Genomic DNA, 18,655 nt, shown 5'->3' on the forward strand with positions numbered 1-18,655 from the left:
TGGTGCTTTTCCCTCTCATTATTAAGTTGTTTAAAGGGCTAGCAGTGAAGATAATCTCTTTGATGTGGATTATATCCCATAAAGCCCAGTGTGTACCATGTGGTATAGTGTGCTCATTGTTTTTAAACTGGTGAGATTATGCTGGTAATAGTTCTCCTGTAAGTTTTGACCTGTTAGCAGTGTGTATTCAGTATCTTTGGGAGAATTACTCCCTCTGGCTGTGTTTTGACTGATGCTTTAACTCTTGTAGAGGTGATTGCCATGGATTAATATGGGATTGATCTGTATTTGAGTTTCTCACAGCATCTTGTTTGTGAGTTTGTGTATTCAGAATCTCAGAAAAGAAGCGCTATAAAATTAGTTGAAGTTTTAAAATCAGGGCATGAGGTGAGGATTTGTATGAAAGCTTGTTTTGAATTGCAAGATATCAACTCGCAGTTGATCGAAGTTTTATATCTCAGAATTCCGACATTTTTTCCTTGCAATTGTGAGTTGACTATATCTCACAAATCTGACTTTATTTATTACAATTTCAAGTTTATAACTCACAATTTTGAGAAAAAGTCTGAATTGTGAGATATAAACTCGCAACTGTGAGAAATAAAGTCAGAATTGTGAGATGAAAAATCGCAATTACCTTTTTTATTTGTTATTATGCGGCAGAAACAAGCTTCCAAAAATTCAAAACAAAACAAAAAATTGAGTGTTTGTCCAAGTAGTTCAAAAGTTTCGGGTCAGTAAGATTTTTTTTTTTAAAGAAACAAATACTTTTATTCAGTAAAGCATTACATTTATCAAAAGTGACAGCAAAGACATTTAAATTTTTTTAGCTATAATTAAAGATTTCTATTACAATTAAATTCTGTTCTTTTGAAGTTTCTATTCATCAAAGAATTCTAGAAAAAGTGCACCAGTTTCCACCAAAATATTAAGCAGCAGAACTGTTTTAAACATTGATAATAATAGGAAATATTTCTTGAGCACCGAATCAGCATATTAGAATGATTTCTGAAGAGTAATGGCTGCTGAAAGTTTTGATTGTGTTTTTGATCAAATAAAATGCCGCTTTGGTGAGCATAAGAGACTTCTTTCAAAAACATTCAAAAATCTTACTGACCCTAAACGTGACTCATTTTGGAGCCCCTGTGAGCCATCAGCTCTTACATTTCCTGAGCATGTGCACAGTCCACTTCGGCAGAAATCTGACCATTTCCTTTCACGTTTTGATGTCTTTTATGCTTAATTTTAGGGGCCCAATTGAATTTTCATAGCTACAGTAAGTCAGTCCAGCACTGGGATACAGCAAATACCTGATTAAGCTAATTATAAGCTGCATGATAGGTTAATTGGTTTATTGTGTGTGTGAATGTGTTCTGTTAAAGGTCTGGAGGAATATTGTGAGATCCTGTGGGGCTCAGCGAATGAGTTAGCAAACACTGCTGAAGCTGATAAGGGGAAACCAAGCTTTGGCGTCCCAGGAAGGATTAGTGAAAAATGGCTAGTTCCGCAGCACAAACACCCCCCAACTGAGATTAGAAATGGGAGGATAGTCTCTGCTAATGTGCAGGGTCCAAAGTTAAGTTGTTGCTTAACTTTGCAGTCTTCTTAACAATTCAGCAATCTCTGATGAACAACTTTATTGTAAACACTATGGGTGTAAATATTTGTTCTGACACTGATTTGATCATGTTGCGATTCTTGAATGCATTGTGAACCGATTTGATTTCGGGATTATTTTATCTTATGCACTGACTACAGTTAAATATTGGTTAAACTCCAACACAGGAGACAACAGGAGCTTTTATAACTAATAAACTCTAGTAAATACTAAAAGCGCATGAAACTGTCAAGTAGTGTACACGCTCACATGCTGTAAATGTTAAAACCATAGACTGTAAAAAAAAATGGATGTAAAGTTGGGTATTTTAACATGGGGGTCTATGGGATTGACTCTCTTTTGGAGCCTGCCTCTAGCGGCCAGTCGATGAACTGCAGTTTAAGTCACTTACGTGTTGGCTTCACGAGAGACACTGGAAGGTTGCCGCTTCGTTAAAAAAACAGTGGATCCATTTTTGATTACTCGCTTTTGTTACGCCTCCATCCACCATTTTACTCTAGCGCGAGAATTACTGCATCGATGCAGAATTGTTCACGTCCGCATCACGATGCATCAATTCATTTCAACAACACCAGCGAGTGACAGGTTATCTCTCCGAAAAACAGGTCATCAGAGAAGAGAAGAGATGTCATTGCAAGAGGAAGGTGAAGCACATGAATTTGAAATAAATAAGGATATAGAGATAAATCATTTATAATAAATACCGCAATATTCCATAAAAAAAAAAAAAAAAAAGATTGTCCATTTTGATTTCATGGTGACTTTAAAGCATTTATTAAGTTGCAAATCCTACAAAGTCACCATTAAAATGTAATTTTTACGTATCTGAAGCTTTGGCAAGTTTTAATTTTGAACCTAGTGTGTGTACTCGTACACGCCAACACGCATACTCTCTGGAGCAGTCATTTACTTTCATAAGATTCTAATGAGGGAAATGTAGGGCAATAATTTTTCTTTTAGTACGGCTCTACAAGAAGTCCTTCTAATGAATAACGTGTTTGATTTCTCTGTTGTCAGAAGCTCCAGGGTGGATCTGTTCACCACACAACGTTAGCGTCTCAACATTCCCTCAGTAAGCACCTGTCTCACTGATTAATGATCTCCTGCATTCAAGCCCGTCACCATCTTCCTCTTTTTCTGGACTCCTCTGCTCCATTATAAACCATGTAGATTTCACACGTTGATTAATGAAACGATGTTTATAGTAGATACAGGACTCCCAGGGTTCACTAATTGGTCTGTGGTGCTTTGGAATAACTCGAGGATTGAAGTGAAGAAAAAAAGACAGATAATAGAGGTGTGAATTCAGTTGTTAAGACTCTTATCTCTGCAGGCATAAGATTGCATCCATGCAGCAAATGCGAGGACAAGTAAATGTGTACAACAAACATACCCAGCATTGATGTTGCATTTTCAGCACAGAAACACTCTGACAGATATGATAGGTGGAACTTCAAAAGCTTTTGCCTCTATCCTGGCACTTAAATGTGTTATTTGTGTAGTCAGATGGGATCTACATCACTGAAATACATCCATCATCCCAGTGCATCATGGAGGTGTGTATGCTGCATATCAATGATGCCACATACAGGGGGAAAACTATTTGATGACTTGCTGTCAGATCCAAGCAGATATCGATAGATATTTATTACTGGTTGTTGTTAAGACATGTATAACAAATATTATTATTTTTTTATACACTGCCGTCGGCAACATTTTTTTGATCATATTCAGTGAAATCGACACTATAATCCGACAGAACAACATAAATAAAGTGGTTTTAGAAAAAAAACCAAACTTCTACCTGGAATAACTTCTACCAGATAACGCCACCTGGAGCGTGTTATTTGTTTTGCAAAAATCCACAGCTCCCGGATCATCCTGTCCAATCAGTGCAGGGGGGTGTGAGATCTGACTGTCAATCACAGATCGGGCACACGCCACCCCTCACGCACGTTACAATCACATGCACTCGCCTGAAGTTCGCGCAGTAACGAAGAGTGATGGCGGATCATGTATCTCGCTTTCAAAACACTAACAAATCAGGTAAGCTCATTTAGAGTATAAATGACGTTAGCAATTGCAATCTATCGGTAGATTAGCCAGGGCAGCATACCTCCAAATACTGTTGATGGATGCCGATGAGGCGGGCGCGTTCACAGATAACCTGGTGCACACGCACTGACGAGCACGAACTCGGTGGGAGGGTATCCGTTGATAGTGGGGGAGGGGCATGAGAGTTGTAAACATTAAAAATTTTGCCTAAGTCCACTCAATCTGCCAGACTTGCCGACTGCAGCTTTAAGATCGGGGATTTGAACAATTTAAATGCTAAACTGTATAATGCCTTGGAAACCACCTGCAACATCCTGTTAAAATTTTTATATTTTATTTTATTTTACCACGATAAGTATGAACATAATAATTGTGAGAACTGCCTTATCAAGCAACACTAATACAATAGTTTGTTTGTTCATTCATTCGTTCATGTATAAAATTATTTTAATCTCTTAAAGTTATGAATTACCTAGCGCCGGTTTAAAAGATTTGTGCTCCCTAAAGCTGTTGTTGACAGGGTTGTTCCTTTTATCTATATTGATCTTGTTGGTGAATTATAATCCTCCCAGATAGATGGCTCCTTAAAAGCGACTGCCTTTGGCACAGAAATGCTAATGTTTGTAGCAGCTAGGCATGAGACACTGCAGGGAATGTCCTAAATTAAACCTAATATACACCCCTCCAGCACAGCCCTTGGGTTGTTAAAATGCCTGTGTAATTTACACTAAAATAGGGGGATCTTGTATACAAGAGGCTTGCAGGTAAATCGAGCTTTAGGATCCGGGCTGCTAACACAAAGTTAGCTGGTTTAATCCTCAGGGGTGACCAATAAAATGGCAATGAGAAATGGCGATTTCCATTGATGCCCTCACTAAAGAAATGAACCTTAGATTATTTCATTAAGATAATAAATGCACTTTTAGTCATGTTGTTTAAATGCAATAATGCATACTATAACAATTTCACTGCTTGCAAGTATGTACACAGAGGAGGAATTGATGAATTGGTCCAATCTTGGCAATATAAGAGAATCACGTGTTTTCAACACTTTGTGGATGGCTTCATATGACAATGCTCATTTTCCACAAAGCAAAGTCAATAAGAATGGGTTTGCCAAATCTGAAAGCCTTCCACAGAAGAGTATACATTTACTGTGCATTTGGCAGACTGAAAATCCCAAGCAAATTAAATTCCATTCAAGTTATACATTTATAGTTCATGTGAGTTTAAGCTGCAAACGGTGGTATTAATGGCCATACTTTCTAAATTAAATGTAGCAACTAGATATGTGCATGGTGATTGGGTGTTCAGTTACTTTTAGTTTGCGTAGTGTGTTTAACAAAAAAATAGACTAGATAACTAACTTTTTTTGTGCTAAAAACATAGAAATGGAAATATGGTTCACAGGGGACGATTTGAAGTTCAACAATAATTGTCCTGATTATTGTTGAAAGTGGTGATTTTTTTTTTTTTTTTTTTTTTTTTTATCAAAGTGATGTGGTGGGGATTCAAAGGAGATTAATTTAGAGCTTATTTTTATTTTTAATATATTTCAAAATGTAATTTTACTTTGATTGCAACGCTGAATTATCAGCAGGCATTACTTCGGTTTTCAGTGTCACATGATCCTTTAGATCATCATTCTAAAATGATGATTTGGTGCTCAACATTTACTATTAACATTTACTATTATTATTATCAATTTTAAATGTATGTGTGTTTGTGTGGCCCCGAAGCCTTTAGCATGTGAAAACTACAAAATAATGTGCCGACCTTTAAAGAAAGATTCTAAAGAATCTCTGTATTCTCTTTCAGATGAAGGGCGCTTTAAGCCTTTAAGACTTCATGAACGCAGCCTGTTGTCTATCTATCTCGCATAGAGCAAGACGCTTGCAGATCAACTGATCAAGGGTTATTGCATTTTACAGGCAGAGTATTTATTCCATAACTTCCCTGACGTTCTTGTTTACCCCCAAGGAGCTTTTCATGCGGCCGATAAAACAGGCTTTTATTTCTTTGCCCACGGCACGGATTGATTCTGAGGTCGCCCGTTTGTGATTGGATTATTCGTGGAGTAGTTATTCCGTCTGTTTTGCTCTGTTGTGTCTGAGGGTGGTGAAACTGGCCTCTTTGTCTTTATCATTCTTACCTTCCACTTCATTACTGCTTTGTTTTCTCAGGACTGCGTTGTTAGGTTTCTGGGTTTCTGAAAAATTTAGTAGAAAACTGAATGGAATGAGTGTATCGTATCGCATCGCACCAGTGAGATAAAGGTGACAGGAGACTTTATCTATCCGAAGAGCCTGGCATTCCTCCAGTGCAGACGGAGTACGAGTTAGTGCTTTTCCCTCGGGTTCGAGAGAATGGTACTGTGATCTACTGCCTACAGAGAGAGAATAGACGTAGCAGGAGAGTTTAGAGAGTTATAGGTCATTCCAGCTTTAAAATCTGATTGGATGAGGTTTTTTTGAAGCTGCTATGGAATAGCCAATATACAGTAACAGCTGCTTGGCAACTAAATGGTCTGCAGTCAGGCTAATGGACTATATTACTTAATGGAAATATTGTTTATTGTAATTGCTGCTATACTTAAATGCAATTATGTGTTGAACAATGATGTTTTTATCAAATAAATCGGGTAAAATCACTGTAAACCATGTCCTTGAGTGGCTTGTTGCATTATTATGCATCTGCTGTATTACTCACAATCAATTCACGCACACATACACAACCTTAGCATAGGCAAGAAATGAAATCTCAGCCATTCTCAAAGACTGATAAATCTTTCTTTGGATGATTTTATTCACAATGTGGTTATACTATGAATATACTGTAGATTTATGGACCTCTAAAATAAATGTGGTTGGTCCTTTCACATGTCGATCCAATGGCGTCTTCCTGTCTGAATGAGCGGTTCTTGGCCAGAAAATGAAATGTAATAGACTCAGGTCCAAGTTTAAAAATGCTCAAATATATATGCTCTGCTCTGCCTGTTAACCCATCTTAAATGAGACCTGAGTAGAGTTCAGTTAGAGGGTGTATTATGAAAAGTGCTATGGTAGGACAGATAGTTGTGGACTGCAACATGTCATCTTGCTAAATGTCCTATATTGTATGTGTTGGGCACCAGTAGTTTACCCATAAGACATTGCCACGCTCTGTTTGTGAGTTGTGGTTGATCAGTATTGGTTTGTTTAATAGCTACTAACGATATCTTTATGTTTATGGTTGATATAATTTAGCTAATGGGGGAGCTGTACATAAAGCTGTACATAATAAATATTTAAATATATTTTATTATAATAATAATAATAATAGAACATTTTTAAATTGCTATAATAATTAATTTATTATTATTAAATATATTATTGTTATTGTTATTATTAATATGTATAATATGTATTTAAATGTATATAAATAAATAAAAATTAGTAGTATTAAATTATTACTGTTGTCATTTCATTTGTGCAAAACAAGCATTATTATATAATAATAAGTATTGTTGTCATTTCATTTCAAACAATGTTTTATTGTTTTAATAATGTTAGCAATGATGATAACAATAATCAAATAATAATATTTATAATGTAAAAAAAAAAATAACTGACCCAAGGGGGAATTAATTAGCTATAGTTATCAGCCAAAATTATGACCTTATTGATTAGTGTCACTAGAGTCAACAAATGTGACTTTACTTTATCAAAATATTCTGTCAATAATCAGCATTAGGTTGCATAAGCTCACAAGTTTTCTGAGGTTTGCATGAATCATCTAGGGATTCAAAAAATGAACAACCTCTGGCTGTGAAATGATCAACTTTGAGCTATAACATTCTTCTGTCTCTCTTGTACCCTCTCAGGTGCCCGTGGTTAACCAAGGCCATCTCCCCTCTTGTGCCTCTATACAATGGCATCATCTTCCTCTTTGTGTTGGCTAACTTCAGCATGGCCACCTTCATGGACCCTGGAGTCTTTCCCAGAGGTATGATCCTGTCATCCTTTAAGTTTCTCAATTCAAATATCTGGAGATTAGATACAGCAGTAGCTCCACGATTAGTATACTGCAAGACTCAGACAATGTTGATGTGAATGTTGAAATTTCCTTCTGTTTCTCTCTCAATCCCAGCGGATGAGGACGAAGACAAAGACGATGATTTCCGAGCTCCGCTTTATAAAAACGTGGAGATAAAGGGAATTCAGGTGCGGATGAAGTGGTGTGCCACGTGCCACTTCTACAGACCTCCGCGCTGCTCACACTGCAGCGTGTGTGACAACTGTGTGGAGGTGAGACGCATAGGAACACGCATACCAGCATTCCTGCGTTATATAAAATGATCACGATGCCAGCACTCTCACACATACATACTTCCATTCTCTCTGTAGGACTTTGACCACCACTGCCCATGGGTGAACAACTGCATTGGTCGGAGGAATTATCGCTATTTCTTCTTGTTCCTGCTGTCTCTAAGTGCTCACATGGTGGGCGTATTTTCCTTTGGCCTGCTGTTCGTGTTACACCACCTTGAGACTCTGAGTGCACTCCACACAACTGTGACGTATCCTTCCACAAAGAGCAACTATGATGAAAGCTCATTTAGTTGAATTTAATAAACTGATTTACCTAGCAATTAAAAGTTTGGGGTAAGAACGTTTTACATATAATAACAATAATTACTATTATTCAGCAAGGATGTATTAAATTGATCAGGAATGACAAAAAAAAGTCATTTATAATGTTACATAAGAATTCTATTTCAAATAAATGCTGTTCTTTTAAATGTTCTATTCATCAAAGAGTCCTGAAAAAATCCCCGTCTTACAGGGCCCACAGTGAGATCTCATTGGCTCACAATCCTGTGTATGAAAAATCAAAAATGTTCTGATTGGCTGTGATTTTGTGGGCTCCTTGACTCTCCTGCTGTCTAGTCTTGTGGTTATGTGTGTGACTGGCCTGTTCTTCATCCCTGTTATGGGCCTCACTGGGTTTCACATGGTTCTTGTAGTCAGAGGACGGACCACAAACGAACAGGTGAACCAAATTACACAACACTAAATATATTTATCTGGTCTGTGTAACAACATACGCATATGTAGAGACAGAATCGTAGTCACATGTTGCACACCCACTCAAGAATCACTTTGATGTCTTTCCAACTTGATTGCCTTCTGTTGTTAGTGCATGACATCTGTTACAAAGGCTGTTATTTTCAATGCACATTACGGTCCTTTGGGTCAAGGACAGTTGTTTTCCACTCTCCTCAGTATGCTGAAAGTAGAATTCCTCTCTCTCTCTCTCTCTGTTCTCAGGTGACAGGAAAGTTCAGAGGAGGAGTGAATCCATTCACTCGGGGTTGCTGTGGCAACGTGAAACACGTCTTATGCAGTCCGCTTGCTCCTAGGTAAAGAAGAAACTGGCTTCTGCACACACATATATTCATGTTCATAATCAGTCAGAGTTGCAAGCACGCACAGTACACACATACGGGAAGTGTGTGAAAGACACTGGCCACGGTGTGTTTCCACGGCCAAATTTACATTAGGTTGCGTTATTTTCCATTTGCAAAACAGGCAGGATTCAATGAACATTACGCTTAGGCAAATGCTACAAAAGACCTATGAAGTACCAACTTCACTGTGTACTCAAAATTAAAAATGTTAAAGGGGCTACATGTAAGAATTTTCATGTAGTAATCTTTGTTTTTTATTGCCAACGTGTAAACCATTCGTAACAAAAAAAAAAAAAAAACGAGACCTTCGACTTCCTAGGTTGTCTATGAAAGCCTATAGACTGATTTTTATGACGTTTTTGCTGAGAAAATCAAAAGGATGGGACGTCTATTTTTTTCTGTTTAATGACACATGAAATGAATGCTTATACAATGTTCAGGATAAAGCCGAAAGGTCTGTTCTCTACTGTAATGTCAATGTGTCATAGCCTGGGAAATCCCAGACAACTTCTGGCAAATTTAGATTTGCTCTGAAAGTTAGTCTGGCAAAGAGCTCATTCAAGCCCATTTCCAATCCGTCGAAATCGAGGCACCAATCAGAAACGTTGGGGCGGGCTTTACACGATGACGACAGTGCTGGGATTTTGAAGCAGATTTTGTAGCCTACATTACAAAGATGGATGCCGCCGTCGAACATCACTCGTTCGAATCAGCTATCGCGTCTGTTTTAAGCGATTTGAACGTTTCCTTTTTGTTAAAAACCGAGCAAAGAACAACACTCGGAGTGTTTCTCCACCACTCTGCATACGTCATCTCCTTCATCGCTCTGATTGGTTTTTAGGTCTATCCGCGACGTCCGTTGGTGACGCCCCTCTGGAAATGATTCGTCTATGACGCTTTGCCAGACCATAACTCAGTTACAACTGAGAATGGTCTGGTTTTAACCAGGCTAAATGTGTCGTATAAAGAAAAGGAATTAATTCAAACTATAGTCTCACATAGCCAGATCTATGTAGTCTATCGTTCTCAAATATACTTTATAATCAAACAATCGTTACGAATTGCAGAGCTTGTGCAAATCTATTCACATCGATATGATCAGATGCTTTCTTAACTGCTGTTTTCTCACCGCTGGCATTTTTGTTGTGTGCTTATTTTGTTATTGAGAGGAAAGCGCGCAGCACAAAAGGAAATGTGCTTTAAAATATGTGTGACGCCGTTAATAATTACTGTAACAAATATAAACAGAAGACATAGATGGAAAAAAATAGGTTGTTTATCATTGTAGACAATCTAGAGGGGGTTTCAGAAGAATAGAGGTCCATAGGAAGGTAGATTGCGTCCTGTTTTTCTTGCCTGTATTATGACACTTATTATAGCACTGAAGACTTGAAGCAGGCCATGTAACAATGGGGAGAGAGAAAGTGATTGCCGTATAAACACAGATCAGAGCCAAGGTTAATGACTTGTTAAAACTCGTTTTTGGCGTCTTCAGAAACAATAGAGGACACCCTTTGTGAGGTCAAAGCAGAACAAAAGGAGATTGCTGTAAACTTACTACTTTTTTCCACAGGACAAATTAAAACGTTCCTTGAATCAGAAATAGAAATCGTAGAAGTAGTTCAACAAAAAATAAAAAACTTGTCATCATTTACTCAGCCTCAAGTTGTTTCAAATGAGTATGGCTTTCTTTCTTCTGAACACTGTCTGATGTTTTCAAGTTTAAAAAAGGACAAGGCATCATAAAAGCGATATGTTGCTTTATGTATACTTTTACACTATAATACCATGTTCCAAGGCCTCTGAAGCCATAGAATAGCTTTTTGTGAGGAGCGCACCAAAATTTAAATGGTTATGAACTGAAAATCTTGACATCTACTAGCTCTCCTTGGCACAAACATGAGCGTTCATAGGAGAAGTAACAATATGATTCATGAGCGAATCATTCTTTTGACTCAAGAACTCGAGAACAATATCCGTCTGTTTTGTGAATGAATCAGACTCTTAAGAATTGAAGCTATCATACACTACCGTTCAAAAATACAGTAAAAAACAATGTGAAATAACTGTTTTCTATTTGAATATATTTTCAAATGTAATTTATTCCTGTGATTTCAAAGCTGAATTTTCAGCATTATTACTCCAGTCTTCTGAGTCACATGATCCTTCAGAAATCATTATAATATGCTGATTTGGTGCTCAAGAAACATCTCTTATATTATCAATGTTGTAAACTGCTTAATATTTTTGTATTTTTAAATGACCCCAAACTTTTAAACGGAGTCTAAATCTTCAGAATGTAAGCTTTTCATGTTCCAAAGAAGAAAGAAAGTCGTGTGGGTGTGAAATAACATGAATGAACATGAGAAAATGTCATTTTTATCAAATATTTGTTTAAGCATTAAAGAATTTGGCATACACTGATTAAGTCTGACCCATGAATTCATATGCTTTATCTAAAAATATGTAATCTGTGTGGTTTTGAAAAGCATTTCAACACACATCATGTCATCGGTTGTATATCTGCTCTACAGGTATATCGCTGATCCCAGGAAGAAAATTCCTATCGCTTTGAAACCACCATTCCTCCGCCCTGACCTCTCTAACCGACACGTCACTGTAAAAGTCAGTGATAATGGTATCCATAGTAACATCCTACGAAGCAAAGTGAGTCCAAAAAAAAAGCTTTTAATTCTGTCTGCCTACAACCTGGAATTTCAACGGTGTTTAATCATTTCTGTTATTGTAGTAAGTGCCGCTACACCAGCAGTTCATAATGTCATCAAAACAGGCTCATCATTTAGATTTCAATGAAAACTGGAATTATTAAAATGCATGGTGTCCTCATTTTTAGACGAACGGTTTTAGGAATGTGGTGCCTGTGCCTAAATCATGCTTCCCAAAATAAATCGTTTTTTTTGTGCTTTAGTCTAAGACTAGTCTGGATGGTGTGGATGATAAAAGTATAGATAAACAGCCACCTCTGCCACCAAAAGCAGATCGCTACAACCAGCTCAAGAGTCAACTGACCTCCAGCGAAGGCAAGTAGCGCTACAGAACAGCCAGTCACTCATACTCAAATGGTTTGCAGTTTACTAGGTTTTTTTTAAGCAGTCAGCACCAAAATGTTACAAAATGTATTTGTTGCTGTGATTATTTATATATTTAAACATATATTTGGCTTGTGAGATTTTTTTAAATCCTACTTAAAAGTATTTAAAAACCATATGATGATAAATAAAATATTGTATTCATCTAATTCATGTTTTCTGCTTGTGAAAAATCATCTTTTTGTAAACTGCACTTCTACTGCCATCTGGTGTTGCATCATATTGCAGTACTGTTGAGTCATTCATTTAATTTGTGCCACATTTTCCAGAGAGTTCCCTGTCCAGCAAACCCACCAACCCATCCACCCCAGCCATGTACAAATACCGACCTTCCTTCGGCACCATTCCTAAAGTGCACTATCACGCAACCGGAGAGAAGGTGAGAGTCACAGACTAAAACAATGTTTTCAGCAATATAATAATATAATTTACACTATAGTACTGTTCAAACGTCTGGGTTTGGTAAGATTTTTTTTAAATGTTTTTGAAAGTACCTCTTATGCTCACCAAGGCTGCATTTATTCAATTGCAAAAACAATCATTTTGTGATTTTTTTTTTAGCATTTTTTATTTACTTTTCTATTTATAATATATACTTAAGTTAAAATATTATTTATTTCTTTGATGGCAAAGCTGAATTTTTAGCTGCCATTAACCCAGTCTTCAGTGTCACATGATCCTTCAGAAATCATTCTAATATGGTGATTTGGTGCTCAAGTTTTGCTGCCTTGCTTTGCCTTAATATTTTTGTTTATACCATATTAATATTTCTCGGGATTCTTTAATGAATAAAATTCAAAAGAACTGCTTTTATTTTAAATAGAATTCATTTGTAACAATGTAAAAGTCTTTACTCTCACTTGATCAGTTAAATTCATCCTTGTTGAATAATAGTTAAAGAATTAATATTTAATAATATAAATATTATATTATACTTAAATATAAATAAATATAATAATATACTTTTGATAGGCTGTCTGATTATTTTTAAACATTCTCTCAATTGTATTCATCTGTTCTCAGATTGTAATGTCCGAGAATGGTAAGCCCTCTGCAGTTTTGGAGGAGCGAGGTCACGACTACCGTTCAGAGCCAAATCTGGACCTGCCAGACTACCGAAGCACTCCTCTCCACCGAACGTACCAGTCTTCCCCTTTCCAGCTGGACTCTTTCAGCACGACGTCTCGCTCCTTCAGCCTCAAACAGGGAGTGAACAGGGCCGACCGTGTGCCACTGGGTGGCAGCAAACCAGAAACGGTCACTTCCACCCCTCACAAAGGAGTCTTCTCTCCTGGGACGTTATCTGGCCGCAATGGCAGCCTGTCCTACGATAGCTTGCTAACCCCCAGCTTAACACCATCTCTGGGCGAATGTGCTGCCCACCCGGGAGTGCCCTCTATGGGTTTTCATTCACCCTACTTGCCCTCTAAAATGTGCCACGTGCGAGGGCCTGAGCTTCAACGACACGCCGGTCCCCCGTCCTACAGCCCTGTGCACGTAGGAGCGATGTACGGGCGGCAGTCACCCCACCCGAGAGATCGAGACCGAGATCCCTCACCAGTCCGCTACGACAACCTCTCCAAAACCATCATGGCCTCCATCCAGGAGAGGAAGGAGTTTGAGGAGAGGGAGAAACTCATGCTTCGGCACGCTCAAGCGCCGGTGGCCTACGCCAACGATTCAGGTGTGTTTGACACCTGCAGTGGAGCCGCCTATGGACTCCCACCTGGGACGTGTTACCCTGACAGTCCTAGAGGCCCCGGACCCCGAGAGCCCACCCCTCCTGTGTGCAGCTCTCGGGACACCTTGATGGGATACGCTCCCCGAACCCCTGTTCTGCGTTCCTCTGCATCCTCGCTCACCAGAGCACCGAGGACTTCAACTACGTCCCTCCACACAGATGGAGGCAGTGCAAGCAGGACAGCCGAACACCAATATCGCTCTCCGGTGCACCATTCGCATCACTCTCCGACAGCTGTGCCCCGTTCCCCATTATACGCACATCAGAAGGTCGCCTTCATTAACGCCCTGGAGAGGGCGGACTCACCACGTCTGGGTACAAGGTATGACGCATAGCATCTACTTTTAACCAATCAGTAAAGAGGGTGAGGATAGGTGCATGATGTATAGACTAAACAGGTTCATGAGGTTCATGAGATATGAACGCTCTTATCCGGATGGGTCTGAAAAGATATTTCATTTGTGCTGTTTATTTTTTCATTTTTGAGTACTGGTTTTTGTACTTTAATTAATTAATTTCTGTCATTATTGTTATTGGGAAAACATAAGGTCATGTTTTTTTATTATTATTTTGCCTTTCTGCTGAGAAGAAAAAAAATGTGATTATGTATCTGGTAGCCAAATAAATGTCCTTTTTTTTGCCTTTCCCCCTTCATTATTATCAGTTTCCATGTCTGCATGTCTTTTCATTCATATTTCTAAGCTTATTTATGATACATTTTGCATGGTATCTACTTCTGGCATATTGTACATTTCATTGCATTATGGTAATGTCTTAAACAGTGTTGCATTGTGAGAAATCAATGTAATATACAAAAATCATGATGTGATATCCATTCATGTTTTTGTTCTGTTTGAGTTGCTTTTTGTTCACTATCATTTATGTGCATACTATTTTTGTGTTGCTTTTTTTCTTTGACTGACTTTTTGATTTTGTTCTTATTTTTACAACTGATAAGTGATTAACATCAAACCGCATGATTTGATCTATCATACTATTAAGCCATTGTATCTTATTTAATATAATGATTTATTACAGGGCTCAACAGTAAGGAATTTTACCTGACAACATTTTTATAGATCCCACAAAAAAAGAATTATCCTTTTTTTAGCAATGCATTTAGTTTTTTTTTTAGTTTTTTTTTTTTAAAGGTACACTATGTAACTTCTGGCCCTCTAGCATGCATTTTGCGGAAGAACATTATTTTGGTTGTGCTTCGGCTCTGCGTGTCCGTGCGGATGAATAGATGTTACTGCTCATAAAACATTCACTACTAAGCTTAAAGGGATACTCCACCCAAAAATAAAAATTCTGTCATCATTTACTCACCCTCAAGTTGTTGCAAACCTGTATGAGTTTCTTTCTTCTGCTGAACACAAAGGAAGATATTTTGAAGAACGATTGGAACTTTGGCACCATTGACTTCCATAGTATATATTTTTTTTCTACTATGGAAGTCAATGGTGCCAAACAATTGTTTGGTTCCAATCGTTCTTCAAAATATCTTCCTTTGTGTTCAGCAGAAGAAAGAAACTCATACAGGTTTGCAACAACTTGAAAATAAAATTTTTGGGGTGGAGTATCCCTTTAAGAGATAACCAGTTTAGATGGAAAGGATCTCAAGCTGACTAGTTGAAGAAGTTACTGTAGCTATACACATTAATAGACACAGTACTTCCTTGAAAATGAATTCCAGTACAGCGCTAAAGCAACCATAATGAAATGACCCTTCACACTATAATCCTCTACAATGAACTCTGTTAGAGAGCTACATATGGTAATTTTTCTGTTCAATAATATACCTTACACACCTGTTGAGTAATAAAAACGCCATATCCGAAAAGCCAAGCCAATGTTGATTCTCATTTTATTACGAGCTCTGTCGCGTTCTATTTTTGCCAGCAGACTCTCCTCTATTTGCCTTGTTTTTTCCCCCTCGGAGATTGAATATTTAGCTTGCTTCATTTCCACCTTTCTCATTCATTGTGACAACTAACCTATGCCACTCTCACACCATACATGCGTCAAAGTAGCCAGAGCAACTTTTCTCTAATTATGCATATGACGAGACACACACGGCCGAGTGACATATTTACGCAATTTCCTGTGGAAATTTCCTGTCAGTTCTAAAATATAAACGCTTATAATATGCTTACCATAGTGAATCAGACAAAAAACACGTTTTGGAAGAAGGATTTCTGATGTATTGAATCATCATTTAATTTTTGTTACTTTTAAACAAAAAACTTACATAGTGTACCTTTAAAAAAGTTTGCAAGGCATACTTTGTGGACAAGTAGCTTTTGAGTCCTGTATTAATGTTCATTCCCTTCCACCACTCTTCAATACTGTCCTCTTCTTCATTAACTCATCTTCATTTGTAACCTTTCAAACCATTCAGTACATGTTTGACTCTCTACCTGTCTAATGAAGAACAAAAGAGGAGAACAGTTGAGGATACAGTTGGAAAAGAACCACCTCAAATATGTCTTCCTGTTGTTGTTTTTTATATTTTCTCCACATAGAGAGGACCTCGGTCCAGGTAAAGTCAACGGGCAACTAAAGGGCCAAGCACGTGACTGCCATCTAGGGACTCCTTCTGGAACTCCCAGCAGACACACCAATGTCAAAAAGGTCACAGGAGTGGGTGGAACTACATATGAGATTTCTGTTTGACGGACAGCTTGAGAGCCACTGCCTGTGAGGAAAAGCACTGCCATGGCAACACCACCTCCACTTGTGCTCAAGAGAACAAGTTTCTCTTTCTTTTCGCAGTTTTATGAAATTATACTCACCGATCAGGAGACGCGCACTCGCGCAGTATCTGGGGCAGGTCTTTTGGGAGAAGATTTTTCATTGGCCTTTTCTTTGTTAAAGAGACTTTCCATGTGTAAAATTTAACAGGAGCCGCTTAATCGAAAGAGCCTTGTATGTTTTTTTAAAGTGTCAGCCGTCAGAAGATATAAATCGCACACACAACTGAAAATACTGGCTTCAATCGCTTCAAATGGAATAAAAAAAAAGTCTATATACCATTAAGGGCTGAATATGTACAATGTCAGTTCAGTTGTTTGTATATAAAAGGTCAAAGGTCACTTATTGAATGCAAATGTGCTCAGTATGCTGATCTTTCACACACTTGAATGTGAGTGTATATGTACATGCACATGCCAGTAACTCCATTACTACTATATTTTTGTCATTATACTGATCTAATAATCAGGGTTTCATCTCAAATGCATTTCTCTGTTAAAAAGATAGTTTACCTAAAAATGAAAACCAATGTTCTTTAAAATATCTCAAAGAAACTCATAGAGATTTAAAACAACATGATGGTGAGTCAATGATGACAGAATTTCATTTTTGGGTGAACTATCCCTTTAAGCTATCAGGTTCAAACAAACCATAACAGCACTTGGGTACTTTAAAAACCTACAATGAAGTTTTATTTTTCAAATATGGTGGTCATTTACACTTTTTACTAATGTAAAACTATAAGCTGCCATAGAAATAAACATACACTTGTATATGTAATATAAAAAAAAAAAATTTAAAGTTTCAAATGGTGGATACTGGGCATTATCGCCAGTGTTAAAACTTTCTTTCAAACTTTGTTTTTCTTTATAAAAAGTATTTTGTAGTGGCAGAGATATGAATATGTTAACAGAAACACACCACTGTGTATTAGCAGTACAGGCCACATGTTAAAGCCATATTCTAACGTTTTACAGTAATGATCTTCATCTTTTAACATACATTTGAAAAATACTCCTTCCTTTGTTACATAAAGGACTTAAGGAGTTGAAGACTGAAAGCAAGATCTGCAATATCCAAGTTTTTTATTGCTTTACCATTTCCCTTTACCTGAAATAGATTAGAAAAACATGATGATTCATGGCTACATCCCAAATATTTTTCCATTTCTTTTATTTTTATAACGTTTGTGTTTTTTTTAAACCCAACTTTCAATGGTTTGGTATATTTCACTTTTTATACAGATATTCAAAGGGGTGTTTGTATTTTTGGAGTGGATTTTTCTTCTTTTTCTGCATATTTTATAATTTATTTGTACAAATTAGTTAGTACGCATTGCCATTTTGATTAGTTGAAAGTAGCACTTTCTGTTAAGATTTTTTTTTCTTCAATGAACGAATGTTATTATAGGATGTCTTAGGAAAGGATCTTCAGGAAAGTTACACGTGTAGTAAAGATGCTTGTTTCTGAATGCTGGATCCATTTGAGAGAGTTAAGAAAAAAAACTGTCATAACGACATATGACACATGGTCTTTATACCCTGTCGTTCAAAAGTTTAGGGTCAGTAGTTTTGTTTTTTTAAACTGAGGACATTAAATTGATCCAAAAGTGATAATAAAGACTTTTATGCTATTACAGAAAGTATAAGACTATTTTAAAAAATACTGTTCTTTTCTGTTGGTCAAAGAAAGCAGCACAACTGACAGCATTGATAAGAAGAAATGTTTCTTGAGCACCAAATCAACATTGAAGACTGGAGTAATAGATGAGTTTAGTTTAGCCATGTCTGAATTACCGTAATTAGGAGATAATGACTCGTAGAACTTGTAATTACAACTTGTAAACTGGGAATTCTCTTAGAGCTATGACTTTTACCACATGACCATTGTACCACCTGAATGTCACGTGTTGTCATCTCGCAAACAAT

At 37.3% G+C, this 18,655-nt stretch overlaps 1 protein-coding gene across 1 annotated transcript in view; it reads left to right on the top strand.

Annotated features, from left to right (window-relative positions):
- zdhhc8b (zinc finger DHHC-type palmitoyltransferase 8b) overlaps positions 1–18,298 on the top strand; it is a 136,187-nt gene extending 117,889 nt beyond the window's left edge. The window contains exons 2-11 of the mRNA XM_056263906.1: positions 7,536–7,657; positions 7,802–7,959; positions 8,059–8,231; positions 8,602–8,704; positions 8,983–9,074; positions 11,657–11,789; positions 12,052–12,167; positions 12,506–12,611; positions 13,256–14,295; positions 16,499–18,298. Coding sequence (XP_056119881.1) covers positions 7,536–7,657; positions 7,802–7,959; positions 8,059–8,231; positions 8,602–8,704; positions 8,983–9,074; positions 11,657–11,789; positions 12,052–12,167; positions 12,506–12,611; positions 13,256–14,295; positions 16,499–16,649 — 2,194 coding nt within the window. The 3' untranslated portion in view covers positions 16,650–18,298. The remainder of the gene's footprint in view (positions 1–7,535; positions 7,658–7,801; positions 7,960–8,058; positions 8,232–8,601; positions 8,705–8,982; positions 9,075–11,656; positions 11,790–12,051; positions 12,168–12,505; positions 12,612–13,255; positions 14,296–16,498) is intronic.
- The last annotated feature ends 357 nt before the right edge of the window (positions 18,299–18,655 follow it).

This window comes from Rhinichthys klamathensis, unplaced genomic scaffold (genome assembly GCF_029890125.1).
Source record: "Rhinichthys klamathensis goyatoka isolate OS25496 unplaced genomic scaffold, OSU_Roscu_1.1 h1tg000210l_1, whole genome shotgun sequence".
Taxonomy (NCBI): domain Eukaryota; kingdom Metazoa; phylum Chordata; class Actinopteri; order Cypriniformes; family Leuciscidae; genus Rhinichthys; species Rhinichthys klamathensis.